The sequence below is a fragment of the Mus caroli genome, unplaced genomic scaffold (assembly GCF_978045245.1).
Source record: "Mus caroli unplaced genomic scaffold, Mus_caroli_1 scaffold_2, whole genome shotgun sequence".
NCBI classification, from domain to species: Eukaryota; Metazoa; Chordata; class Mammalia; order Rodentia; family Muridae; genus Mus; species Mus caroli.
Genome location: NW_028227257.1, coordinates 159,851,915 through 159,865,162, shown reverse-complemented (window position 1 = coordinate 159,865,162; position 13,248 = coordinate 159,851,915). Strand labels below are relative to the sequence as shown.

General features: G+C 42.9%; 1 protein-coding gene across 12 annotated transcripts in view; it reads right to left on the bottom strand.

Moving 5' to 3' along the window:
- The window catches only part of Arhgap21 (Rho GTPase activating protein 21), a 125,469-nt gene that overhangs the window by 87,436 nt on the left and 24,785 nt on the right, over positions 1-13,248 (bottom strand). For 4 of the 12 annotated variants that reach the window (XM_029474436.2, XM_029474441.2, XM_029474444.2 and 1 more), the window contains exon 1: positions 12,379-12,596. The exons of the other annotated variants lie outside the window; for them this stretch is intronic. In XM_029474436.2, the coding sequence (XP_029330296.1) occupies positions 12,379-12,462 (84 nt within the window). In that variant the 5' untranslated portion in view covers positions 12,463-12,596. Of the gene's footprint in view, positions 1-12,378; positions 12,597-13,248 lie in introns of those variants that run through there. 12 annotated transcript variants of the gene reach the window in all.

Here is a 13,248-nt window from a genome sequence, read left to right as displayed (position 1 = left end):
AATACGTACATATAGCATTATATTACATGAAAAAGACTGGGCTTGAGAAATACCCCCATCACAGTAAAGGTACCATCACAGTCAGCCACCCAAATCCAGGTCCCCAGACCCACATAATAGGAGAGAACAACCTCCTAACAGCTCAAACACATGCACATAAACAGGAATAAACCAACCCCAGAAACTGAAAGATATAGATGTGTGTATTTTTCCATGTCTTTTGTTAAAGAAGTAAGAGTAGCAGGCCCTGGAGAGGCAGTGTTCTCACACTCTTCTTACTCTGTAATGAGGATAGAGTCTGTTTCTTCTCAAGTGAGAACAAGTTGCATTTTCAGAATAAACAGTTACCCCTTTATCCTTTATGTAGACGCAGATCATCAAATTAGAAGTCATGCTTAACTTTCATGTCATCAAGCCCGGCAGTGGTGGCACACGCCTTTAATCCCAGCACTTGGGAGGCAGAGGCAGGAGGATTTCTGAGTTCAAGGCCAGCCTGGTCTATAGAGTGAGTCCCAGGACAGCCAGGTCTATACAGAGAAACCCTATCTTGAAAAACTAAAAAAATAATATAAAATAAAAAAATTCATGTCATCCTAGTTACCCAAAAATAATGCAGTCCCCTCTGAGACATATACATAAAACCACATATATAAGCTAGGGAAGACATGGTAGGTCAGCCATCATGAAACATGCCCATTTTACTTGAAGCATCTCAGTGCTGTAGAACATGACTCATCTTCTTAAATGTTCACCAAAGTTTTCCAAAATATAAATCAATGCCAAATATAGTATTAAGGTGCAATATTATCAGCTGGTTGTGGTATGCATGTCTTTAGACCTGTTATATTGTAAGTTCCAGGGTAGTCAAGGCTATATAAAGAGACCTTGTATTATCAGCTTAACCTATCAGTGGACTCACTGGTTAATATCATAAAGGTAATGTATAATTTCAGAGAAACTTACAGCTAAAGGAAACTTGGGAGAAGAAGTAAACCAACTTGGTCATTTAGCATCTTAAAAGCAAAACTCTATCTGGTGAGAGAACCCAGCAGGTGAAGGTGACTGGCGAGCTGGCTCCCTTGGAGCCCACTGTGGAAGGAAAAAACCAACTCCTCAAGCTGACCTCTGACCTCCACACACACACACACACACACACACACACACGCACGCACACGCAACAGGTGCACATGTTGGCAACACATACACACTCACTCTAATAATATACATTTTAATTTAGAAGGTATAACATTGAAACCTCAAGCAAATGGCCTAACCCTTTGCAAATATGTGTGACTTAAAGTATACTAGGCCTGGCCAACTTCAACTGGACAGACCAGAAGACAGTACTACTTAAAGAGTTAGACTAAAAATGACACTTTGCACATGCTGATGTGGCTTTCACATGTGTAAAATATAGCTCAACAAGAGCAGCCATTCACTTACCAACTGCTGCTCAAGGAACAACGGGTTTCTAGAACAACAACATTTCAAATGCCATGCTTCTGCTTTGGTAATAATGGACTGAACCAGAACCTGTAAGCCAGCCACAATCAAGTCAATTGTCCTTTATAAGAGTTGCCTTGGTCACGGTGTCTCTTCACAGCAGCAAAATCCAAACTAAGACTACAAATAGCTGCTTGGGGAGAGAGGCAGGGAGCACAGAGAGCTTTGTAACCCTTGCTGCTTCCTTCCTGTGTCTGACTCCTAAAGCCCTCGGAATCAGAGACGAACTTACTGTACTGAGGCCTGAGAGCCTCCACCATGGTCTCATAGCTGAGGAGCAGTGCAGCTTGGACTACAGCTGAAGCTTCCAGTCTCCTGAACTGGAGCTCTCCCAGTAAACCACACCATTAGCAGACTGTCTCCACCAAATGAGGATACAGCTCGTGGATGACAGACATTGTTCGCTAAAGATAAAAATAAGCAAAGGGGAGCTTATCTACCATTCCATCTTGTCCTACTTTGTTAGCTGTTGCTATGATAAAAACACCATAACCAACATCCAGGGCACCCCACCACTGTGGGAAGTCAGGGCAGGAGGCAGGAGATGACTCAATGCCACGGAGGAGCACTGCTTACTGCCTTGCTCGCAGGGACATGCTCACCTGGCTTTCTTACAGAATCCAGGACCACCTGCCCAGCAGTGGCACCACCCACAGCGGACAGGGCCCTCCTATATCAATCATTAATCAGGAAACAAACCCCCAAAGGAACCCTCATGATATGTCCACAGGCCAGTGATGGAACAGTCCCTCACCCGAGGTCCCCTCTTCACAGGTGACTCAAGTTGGTGAAAAACTCACCTCTTTAGAGAAAAACGAAGCCAGAATTTTGTGTATATGTATAATCTCAGACATTTTTCATTTGAAAATAGACACTTTAGGAGTTTTCTAACTTTTTTCTACTTATGTCTCTTTCCTTATGAGCATACATGTCTATATCATTTTAAAAACTCTCTAGTATTTCATCACATGAATAAAACATACTTTGTTCATTTAAACCTTTAAATTAGGTATATATGCGGTTGCCTACCTTCTGTTGTTATTTTGCTTTGGGGCACAGAGTTTCTCTGTGTAGCCCTGGCTATCCTAGAACTCACTCAGTAGACCAGACTAGCCTCAAATTCTGAGGCCTCCTGAGCGGTGAGATTAAAGGCATGCACCACCAAACTGGGCTACAGTCACTATCTTTTTTAAAAAGAATGTTTTTAAATTAGGGTGTGTGTGTGTGTGTGTGTGTGTGTGTGTGTGTGTGTGGTCTGTCTGTCTGTCTGTCTGTGTGGCTTTATATACCTGTCAGTGCTAGTATGAGTAGTAGTGTCTCCATAGTCCAGAAGAAGGCACAGGATCTACTGGAACTGGAGTTACAGGTATTTTTTTTAGCTACCTACAAGGGTGCTAGAAACTGAACTTTGTTTCTCTGCAAGAACAGCAAGTAGTCTCTCAAGCTTGGTCATTTTTACATGGTCCCTGGGCTTCTCTATTACACTACTACTACTTTGTAGGCCAGTGTCTAAGAAAAACCAAGAGAATAACACAGGACAGATTCCTGAGAATGGGCATCTCCTTAATATATTAACAATGTATTTGTCTTCCATTTCAAAGTGTCAAAGTGCTAAATGTAAAATAGAGAACAAAAGGTCCATCCACAGCAGGGACCTGTTGTGTGTAAATCAGCATCATTTTCTTAATTTTTATAAATATGCTAAAATGAAAATGGTTTTCACTGACTTAAGCACCTTAAACTCTTCTTAGACTCCTTTAATATAAATAACAGAAGAGAACACACAGTCTCTGTCTGCTCCTTTAAGACAAAAGTATGTAGTGTCATTGAAATTCAAAATGCAATTCTCATTGACAGGAATGTCTTAACTCTTGGTAGCAGAAAACAAAACAAAACAAAATCCCCCCAGGGTTGGAAAGAGCAGCCGATAGACAAGGTGATCACTGAGGATAGCAGCCTGTGGGTTCACGGAGGAGATAGTGCCCAAACCACAGTAGGATAGAAAGGTTTTATAATCTGATTAGTCACAGCACTGGGATGGGCCCGAACAGTGGAATGGGTTGACCTTGGAGCAGTTAACTAGAAATGCAAGGTTCCCTGGGGGAGACTCACCAAGGAGATGGGAGTGTGTGTGAGTGAGTGTGTCTGTGTGTGTGTGCGTGCGTGCGTGTGTGTGTGTGTGTGTGTGTGTGTGTGTGTGTGGCCTTCTCGAGTGTACTGGGATTAGAGATGGGCTGTTATGCCCCACCTTACTTTTTATGGGTTCTGAGGCCCTAAATCCTGGTTCTCGTGCTTGCATGACAAGTGCCTCATCCACTCAGACAATCCCCCAAGATTCCTGCTGTCCCGTTTCCATTGTGGAAATACACCATTTCTCCATGCACTTTCAAAGGTATCATTTTGGGATCAAACTTACTAAAAACTCAGTGAAGTAAAAAACTCCAAGTGCAGGAAGTGTTTATTTTACAATTGGGTCATGAAAAGGCTTATAGTTAAATCCATGGGCCACCCTGGTTAATCAGGGTGCTTCTTCAAAACCAAAAGCTGGATTGTTGTTAGTGCTGATATGCTTTTCCTGTCGAGGGTTAGGAAATGCGGGACACAGGGCCCAGAGCACCTACCTGTAAGGTTATGTGCAGAGCCTTTATAGTTAGATGTGAAAATGAATCTGTGTTCAGGAGAGTAACCTACATATTTAGGAATGGCCAGTCTGTGATATGACAGATACCAGACACAAGGGAGTAAAGTCACAGGGTAAATTCAAAATATGGACATTCCTTGGTATATTTTTCTGATGAGATTATATAACAGATTTTTTTCAAAATTGGGCTTAAATAACTAAAAGTAGTTGTTTCTTCTTGTGAAAGAAGAACAAGAATCTTCTTATAAAGTAGTTTTTGGGTTTTCTGGCTTTGTTTCTATTTTTAGACAGGACCTTATATAATCCAGGTTGGCTGAGAAAGAGAATGGCCCGAAACTCCTGAGCATCCTGCTTTGGCTCTGGAGTGTTGGATGCCACCATTCCAGCTTATGATGGTACAAGGGTAGACCCAGGCCTCCACCATGTTAGACTGGCATTCTACCAACTCACCTGCATCCCAGCTATTCCTATTTTTTGAAAGTTGATTTTCTTTCATTTGGGGGGTGTGTGTGTGTGTGTGTGTGTGTGTCAGTGTGAGTGTGTGTGTGTGTGTGTGAGTGAGTGTGTGTGTGTGTGAGTGAGTGTGTGTGTGTGTGAGTGAGTGTGTGTGTGTGTGAGTGTGTGTGTGAGTGTGTGTGAGTGTGTGTGTGTATGTGTGTGTGAGTGTGAGTGTGTGTGTGTGTGTGTATGTGTGTGTGTGTGTATGTGTGTGCTTGTAGGCTGGAGCAAAACCCTGTGTGCACTTCTTTTGGGGAGGGTGTACTACTGATCTAGAAGTCACAAATAGGGCAAAAATGGCTGGCCAATGAGCCTCAGAGGTCTGTTCTGTCTGTCCCTGCCTCACAGGACCAGGATCCAAGTGTGCACCACCACAACAATTTTCACATTGGTTCTGAATCAAAGTCAAGTCTTCATGCTTGTGAAACAATTACTTTACCAAATGAGCCAGATCCCCAGCTCTTGTTGATTCCTACCAATAGCTGCTTGGAAGCTATTGCCTTGAGAACTCTTTATATCCAAAGTAAACACTGTTTATGTAGAAAAGTTAATATTAAATAGTTATGTTTAGTCCTTATAAACTGCTGAAAAAATACAAGACCTTATAATTTGTATTAACCTGTTTTGTTTACATAAAAAGACTACTAAAACATAAAAATTAGGTAACATTATTCCAACTATGAGTTTTTAACACTGTATTCAAAGAAATTAGGTAATTAATTTTATTCTATACAGTCTAGGTGTATAGAGTCCAGCACGAACCTGACTTTCTTCTCGACTCAATCTCTTCCAAGTTAGAATCATAGAATCACAAGCATGCACCAGCACACCCGGCTTTGACAAGATACTTTGACTGGTTACTTTGAGTGTGGTAATATGAAAGAAACTCAACTCCACCTTATTCAGAAGAGTTAGCACACCAGACCTTACAGACGCTGGCTTGCAAGGTGGCTATAGGTGCCATGCTGTTTGGATATGAAGAATATTCCCATTAACTGTTGCTGATGAGAGTGGCTTGCTTTGCCTAACCTGTGGGGTGCAGTACTCCAAGTTAAGCACCTTCATTCTTTCTAGGATTCTAGAATTTTAGTATATTCTAGGCAAAAGGCTTACAGTTTAAAAAAAAAAAAAAAGTCTCACCTCGAATGAGTGTCTCTGGTGCACTTTACACACGCACCATTAACAGTCCGTTGCTGAAGCAATTAAGCACATCCTGTGTGACTTCACCACAGGAGGAGTCCTGGAAGCTGTGTGTGGTTTCCACTGACCTTTGTCCCAGCCTCCTTTCCTTTCCTCTTTGCCGATTTGCTTTGGTGTCTGTTCACTGTGATTTCCTACCAGAGTTGAATACTACAGATTCAGATCTGTGAGCCTCCTCATAAACCAAGGGATATGGGAGAGAGATTTCCAACACATTCCCCAACTCTGCAATGGACTCTAATCAATCTCCCCTCCTCTGGCATTCCTTCTATGTACAAACCCCTCCCTTGAGTGTGGGCTGTACCTACTGATTAGCTTCTGAAGAATGAGATTCCATAAAGTGATGGAATGTCACTTCCAAGGTTAGAGTCCAAAACACTGCCACCTTTGTCTTGCTCACAGTCTCTGCTTCTTCTCCCTTACATCTTCTTTATGAAACAAACTGCCACGTGGAAAACTGCACTCGCTCTGGAAAGGATCACATGGCACGAAACACAAAATTGAAGATGCCTTCCACCCAGCAGCCAGCTTGAGAACTAAGGCCTGTGTGAGGAGGGGAGGGAAGAGGGGCTGGAAAGATGGTTCTCCCTGTTCTTGCCAAGATCCAGGGTTTGGTTCCTAGCACCCACATGAGAGCTCGCAGCCATCCATAACCCCAGTTCCAGGGAGTCTGACAGAACCTTCTTCTGGCCTCTGTAGGCACTGGGCATTGCAGGTGACTCAGATACACACATGCAGCAAGCACACACATTAAAAATAAGTAAAATGAAATCACCACTTTTAACAAAGAAAAGAAAAAATAACTACAGCTCTCAGCTTCATAGCCTCTGAAGTGAAGAACAGGGATGAGCCTAGGAGCAGATCCTTCCCCAGGCAAACCAAGCACTAGGGCCAAGCAAGAAGCCCTAAGAAAGCATGCTTCTATTTCTATCTCACCAAGACACTGAGATAATAATCATTTTCCTAGTCATTGAGTTGGAGAGGTAATGTGCTACTCAAGCAATAAGGAAGTAACACTGTACCACACAAACAACCAAGCTCACACAGCATCTATGAGGCTATGACAGGGATCAGCAGGGATCTCTCAGGCAGTGAAGCCTTGAAGAGATGAAATGAGCCCACTCCTGCTTATAGCACATAAAGTTTGTAAGACCTGGGCACAGGGAACAGGAATCCAGGCAGGAAAGACTAAGTTCACAGGGCAGACGACTAAGTAACAGACCAGAAAGCCATGTAGATGCTCGGGGCATGATTCTGCCCCATACAAAGCCCAGGGTCAGCAAGCCAGGGTGAATCTGCCTAAAGAAAGACCCTCTTAAAAAGGATGGTAAGAAAGACCCTCTTAAAAGGATGGTGGCCCGTTCCTGGAGAGCAAGACTAGGAACAGAAGAGAGGGAAACCCAGTAAGCCATGGTATCCCAAGTAAAATACTCAGAGCACTGCCCACAAATGGAGAATTCACTCTGGGCTGCAAGTGATCTGCCCCACCTAATACAGGCTAGAAACAAGGCCAAGAAGAAAGGGGAAGGGGCTTTTATTTCCCAAGAACTAAAGACCCTTGCCAATCCCCACTGGCTTACAACAAGTTAGCTGTGGAGAGTGGTTGTAGGGATGGGAGAGGGTGATGGAGAGGGAGGCTCACATACACCACTGGGCAAGAGCTAAGAAGTCTGGCCAAAATGAGACTTCATATTAAACAGAGGTGTCAGAACTGTTACAGACAATCATGACGGAAGGCTCAGGAACTGGACATCAGGACTAGGTCAATGTATCACAAAAGAAAACAAGGGCTAACAGAATCAGCAAAGGAGTCAGAGGATACTTCATTACCAATGTAGCTCCAGTCTGCCAAGATGCTAAGAGGGCTGTCCTCCTCTTCAGGACAGCAAGCACTAAGAATGAAGATACAGCCTTGTGATAGAGCAATGCGGGTGTGTGTGTGTGGGGGGGTGATCACAGAAAACAACAGGGGCACAATCAGAATGGTTCCAAAGGCCTAAGCCAGAAATGAAAGAAAAGGGAAATAAAACACATTGTTCCTGAATGACCCGACCTTACCTTCCACCTGCTCCAAAGGATGAGGGAAGTGTCACAGGAGAGGCAAAGCCAAGGACACTGTGGTGAGGAGGTGGCTGCAGGGCCAATGGTACATAAGTGGAGAAAGTTGTAAAGTGGTCTGCGATGGAAGAGAAAGGAACAGGATGTGTGCAGCAAGATGAATAGAAGAGAGATTTGCTGTCCTGGTGTTCCGAGCCATCCTTTCTCCTCCCTGCTGTGATTACTGACTTAGTCTACAGCTCTGAACATGCTACTTCTTAATCATTCTGAATGCACCTGTGTGGCTTCTACCTCAAAGCCAGATGAGTTACTGAGCCCAATTTGCTTCAACCAAGAGAAAATGCAGTATAAGCCAAGCATATACTTCATCTAGACAGAAATATTCTCAGGCCTTTGGCCAATAAATGTAGAGGTGCTGCATTTGCTTGTGTTTGCGTAACTGCAAGAAAATCAAGTCCTTCACTCTTTAATGCACCAAGTGACGTTCATTCCACGAGAAGAACTTCCCACCCATTTTCTCAACTTAAGGCCATTGGGAAGCTGCCTCATCGACCACCACTTAACCATTAACCATGATATAAAGCAGAATCAAATCATCATGTCTCAAACATACAACAGCATGTAAAGTGCATTTTATTTTGTTAGAATTAGAATTTAGAAGCCCTGGAAAGGACCAAATTAGTGTAACAGCTGGTGCACAGCTGCAATCCCCACTCAGCTGAGCCTGACTCTCAGTGCACCCTGATTTGCACTGTCCCAGCTGTGGAAATCTGGGCAAGTGCATCAGGTTCCTGCAAAAACAGGAATGTGACGGTTACACCATCACCATGGAGCTATCAGAAGTACTAAACAAGGTTAAATATTTAAAATGCCTGGCTTCTATTTTTAATCACTCTGAAAATACTGAACTAAAATTCCTTGTGGCTGCTTTCATCATTGTGCAGGCTTCCTATGATGGAGCAAATCTTAGAGCTAATGGTGGATGGGTGCTTCTTCATCCTCCTCCTGAGACCAGCAGTCCTCAAGCACCGCTGGTTACACACAGCTGCTCAGTTTGGACTCTGTTCTTCATTTCCATGTCCCCTGCAAGTCCAACCTGTGTTCCTACTGTATCTGTTCACTAGGCTGTTGTCCCATGCCACTTCCAACCGATGTCACCTAGTCATCTCCTTAACAGAGACATTTGTGTGCAAGTGAGCAGCAAACAGAATGAGCAGACAAAAGACTCCAGAAGCAAACCTACAGAGCTATAAACAGGGCTGTCCTAGAGGTCAGGCTAAGGAGTACAGCCCATTTATAGCACTGTGCCCACTATGAAACAAAACCTTTAGGATTTTTGCCTAAAGTCCCTGTGGTACTCCCTAGCTGATTAAAACAGTAGTAATTAAATACCTTCTGTGTTCCTGAAATATAAAACATAGAACTGAGGGGTTACTGGCTTTCTTGGACAAGGATATTATGCATATGCAAACATAGGTGCACACAACTAGTACACATACACACCTAAAAATATACAAAGAAGCAATTTAAATGCCCAACAAATGTAATTAAAATTATAGATTGTCTAGCTAGACTATTAAAAGCAAAGCCCTGGAGACTAGAGAGATGGCCCAGCTGTTAAGAGTTCTTATTGATCTTGCAGAGGACCTAAATTTGGTTCCCAGCACCTACACAGGGCAGCTCACAACCACGTTTAACTCCTGCTCCAGGGAAATCCCACATCCTCTCTTGGCCTCCATGAGTACCTCAACTCAACATTTTTACACACATACACACACAAATTAAAAATATAATTCTGTTTTAATGGAGCCTTAAAAATTGGGGGAAAGTTCATAATATGACTACAGTTTTTAAAGGAATGAACTGCTCAAAAGCACATAAAAACACTGGCCGTATACATGCTAAACATTAATAGGAGTGATAGCTGAATGACCAAAATGTATAAATCAGTTAGCTTATATTTCCAATGTTTTACGAGTGACCATTCAATTTACATACACTTTAATTTTCTGTATTTGTAACATGACTCATATATTCTCTTTCTGTGCCCTATATCAATCTAGAATACATTAACAATAACAATAAGCAGGTATCAAATATAACTAACGTGCCAGGCACTGTGCTCAATGCTGAACCAAGCTCCCTTGCTTTAACCTTCAGAACGATCCCTGATATCCACACTATTAGAGGTGAGTGAGCGAAGGAGCAGCTTGTGGGCATCACAGAGCCAGCATTACCTCTGCCTTCAGTGGCTTTGGACACTGAACTTAGCATTCCACTCCACTATCCTGCCTCCCTACAGCAGTGACATATTCAGCAACTAACAGGACCTAGATCAGAATTCTCAGTGTGCCACCGTGGCCAGCATTCTGCTCTGTGGTGGCATTTCCTGATCCCCAGCATATCATTCCTTTGTCTGCAGTTTGTTTCCCTCTCTTCTCTTCAAGCATTCACTCCATTGCTTCCCCATCCTCCACACTTATCAATACCACATGCTTTTATCCTACAACGTTCTTGGGAGCAGGTTAATTTCAATGGTGAAGTCAAGGGAACCAAGAGCTATCCTAAGTCTACTACAAATCACAAGGAAACCTACACAGGAAGCCTAGAGCCACATCTGCCCACCAGATGTGTTTGCTTCAGATCCTACTGTTTTGGTATTCTTTAATAAGTCATCAATGTTTAAAATATAAGACAAGTTCACATGCAAATCTAAAAATTTAGCTTTTTTAAAAATAAAGTATCTTGAGGGGCTACAGAGAAGGCTCAGAAATTAAGAACACTCATTGCCGGGTTCAGTTCCCAGCACCCACACACAGTGGCTCACAACCATCCATGACTCCAGTTCCAGGAGACCCATCCCCCTCTTCTGATCTGGGCCAGCACCAGCTCTGCATATTATATACATAAACACACACAAGCAGTATCTGTCAACACCAGGTCCAGCACAGGAGCTGTTTCCTAGAGCTTGCTCTCCTGTTTGAAGACAGTCTCTAGTCCCTGCCTCTATGCATGTCTCTTAACTTTTTAATCTCAGGCCTCTGCATCCAAGTGCTGGATTACAAATGTGTGCCATCACAACCAACCAGTCTCCTTTCATACTTCCATTACCTGGCCTCAGAGGTACTACATCTGTGACTTCCATTAAATATATTTAAGTAGTGGCATCAATATCACTGAAGATGGTGTCCTATGCTATTTTTACTTAGGCTATACTCTACAAGAGATGCTACTAGCTAATGGCTTACTGTCAGATCAAAACCACAGGGAAGGCAACACTGGCAACATTCAGGCCAAGGCACTCAGTATCAGCACTCAGTATCAGCAGCTGCACCAGCCCATCCCAAAGCATCTATGGCACAGTTAACACTCCTCTGGGGTTCAGACCTCAAACAAGAAAGTTCCCTGGTAAGACGATAGGCTGAGTGGTAGTTACAAAGCATGTGTACATAACACAGAGCTCAAGTTTCAGCTTTGCTAGGCTCCTGATAGCATGAATTTTAAATGTTAAGATAATTGCAGTATCTATCTTCTTTTAGTCTTTGAGTAGCCATGTAAAACCCATATTTTTATGGTAATGTAAATCCATTAGGGGGAGTAATAGGAAGTGCAATGAGGAATCAATCTTAACCTGGAAAAAAACAGACACTAAATGACCTTCCCTAGCTCCAATTTCTCTGGTCCATGCTAAACTATGAAACTATTTTCTAGAGAAAAAAAAACAAAAAACAAAAAAACAAAAAACCGGGCATACTGAAGAACTGAGATGCTAAGATCCTGCAACTAATATCAAGTCTTTCCGTCTAGGAAGTTTGTGTCTGGCCTGTGCAAGAACTGAGACACGGCTCGGGTGTGGCTGGACTTTCTGTGTTAGAAAAGCCAAGCCATTAGGCTGAGCATATACAGCATGATTTACGACTTACTGAAGAGGTCTCTACCTGATAAGAGTGCTGCTGGGGTTGTGCAGAGAAAGGCTTGCTTCTTAGAGAGCACTTAAGAACAGACAGCTATTCTTAAAAATATGCCCAGCAAGTTTTCTGTACTACAAAACAATAGTTTTCATAAAAGCCCAGCTCATGACATGAAACGCTCAGAAAGGAACTTCATTCAGTTCCACCACAAAAGAAATCCAGAGCCATATTTTATTGAAAATAAGAAACTTACTCAAAGGCAGGTCATTCCAAACTCTTTGTGCTATCTATCTTATTAACACAATCTTAAGCTCCTTGGAAAAGCTGTTGAACTGGCCTTCTTCTACAACTGTAATGTCTTCTCATTTATTAGTTTTAAATTAAGTCAGTCAGTCCCACTTCCCCTCCCGGACAGCCTAATGCTCCACAAACAGCAATGACTGTGTTACTTCAGCTAACTGCAGTCTTGCAGAGTAAGTAACTCTGATCATCAGATTTACCATATGCTATGTTAAGAAAACTAATTAACTCGAAACAAAAGAAAAACTATGTATCCATCCGACAAACCTGGCCATTCCATGCACAGTAGAGATTGCAGAATAAACTCCAATTGTGGTTTATCATGCAGTCCAGCAGCCTGAACTGGGCCATGTCTGCCTAGAGCACAGCCTTCATCCTCTGACTCAGCAAGCAGCGCTCCCTCTGCAGTCAAGTGCTCACAGAGCTCTTCCCCTCCCTTTCCTGTCTGAGCATCGCCAGGAGCGGGCCAGGCTGCATCACCCTCCCAAACACTAGGATATTGTTACATCATGCAGCAGAGCCTGCCTTTGTCTGTATTTAGCATCACTTTGGTTGTTTAACGATTGTTATCTTCTTCTTTGGGGGAATTATGAGCTGTCATTTACTTAGTCAATAAAAGCACAGCTTAGGAAAATGGTACAATAAAATAACCATACTATCCACATCCTACAGCAAACCAATTCCCACACAGGAATTAATGTCTTTACTCAGTGTAAAGCGGGCTAGAGTCCCCCATCCTTCTTAATCTCTCTGCAGCCCCTCACACGGCTAACGGCCTTCCATCTCTCTCAGCCTAGGTGTAGCACATCTCCACTTTGTATAATAATATGTCTGTAACTCCTTGCCTAGCAAGAGGCCAGGAAGGAGGTGAGAAAAGAGTGGCTCAGCTTCCTCAATGGCTGTTGCTAGAAGTGCAACAAGGAGCCGACAGTTTGACCTTTGAACTCCAACTCACTCATTGTAAAATGGGTAACACCTGCATGGGCCTTTTAGCATGAAAAAGTTTAACAAGATTAAAACAGAACACCCAATCATTCTTATTAATATTCCCAAGACTGGCTTCCCTTCTTATCTAAGTTAGAATTCTCTCCTTGACCCACTTTCTCCTTTCTTGGGCTCTCCCTAGATGATGTCATC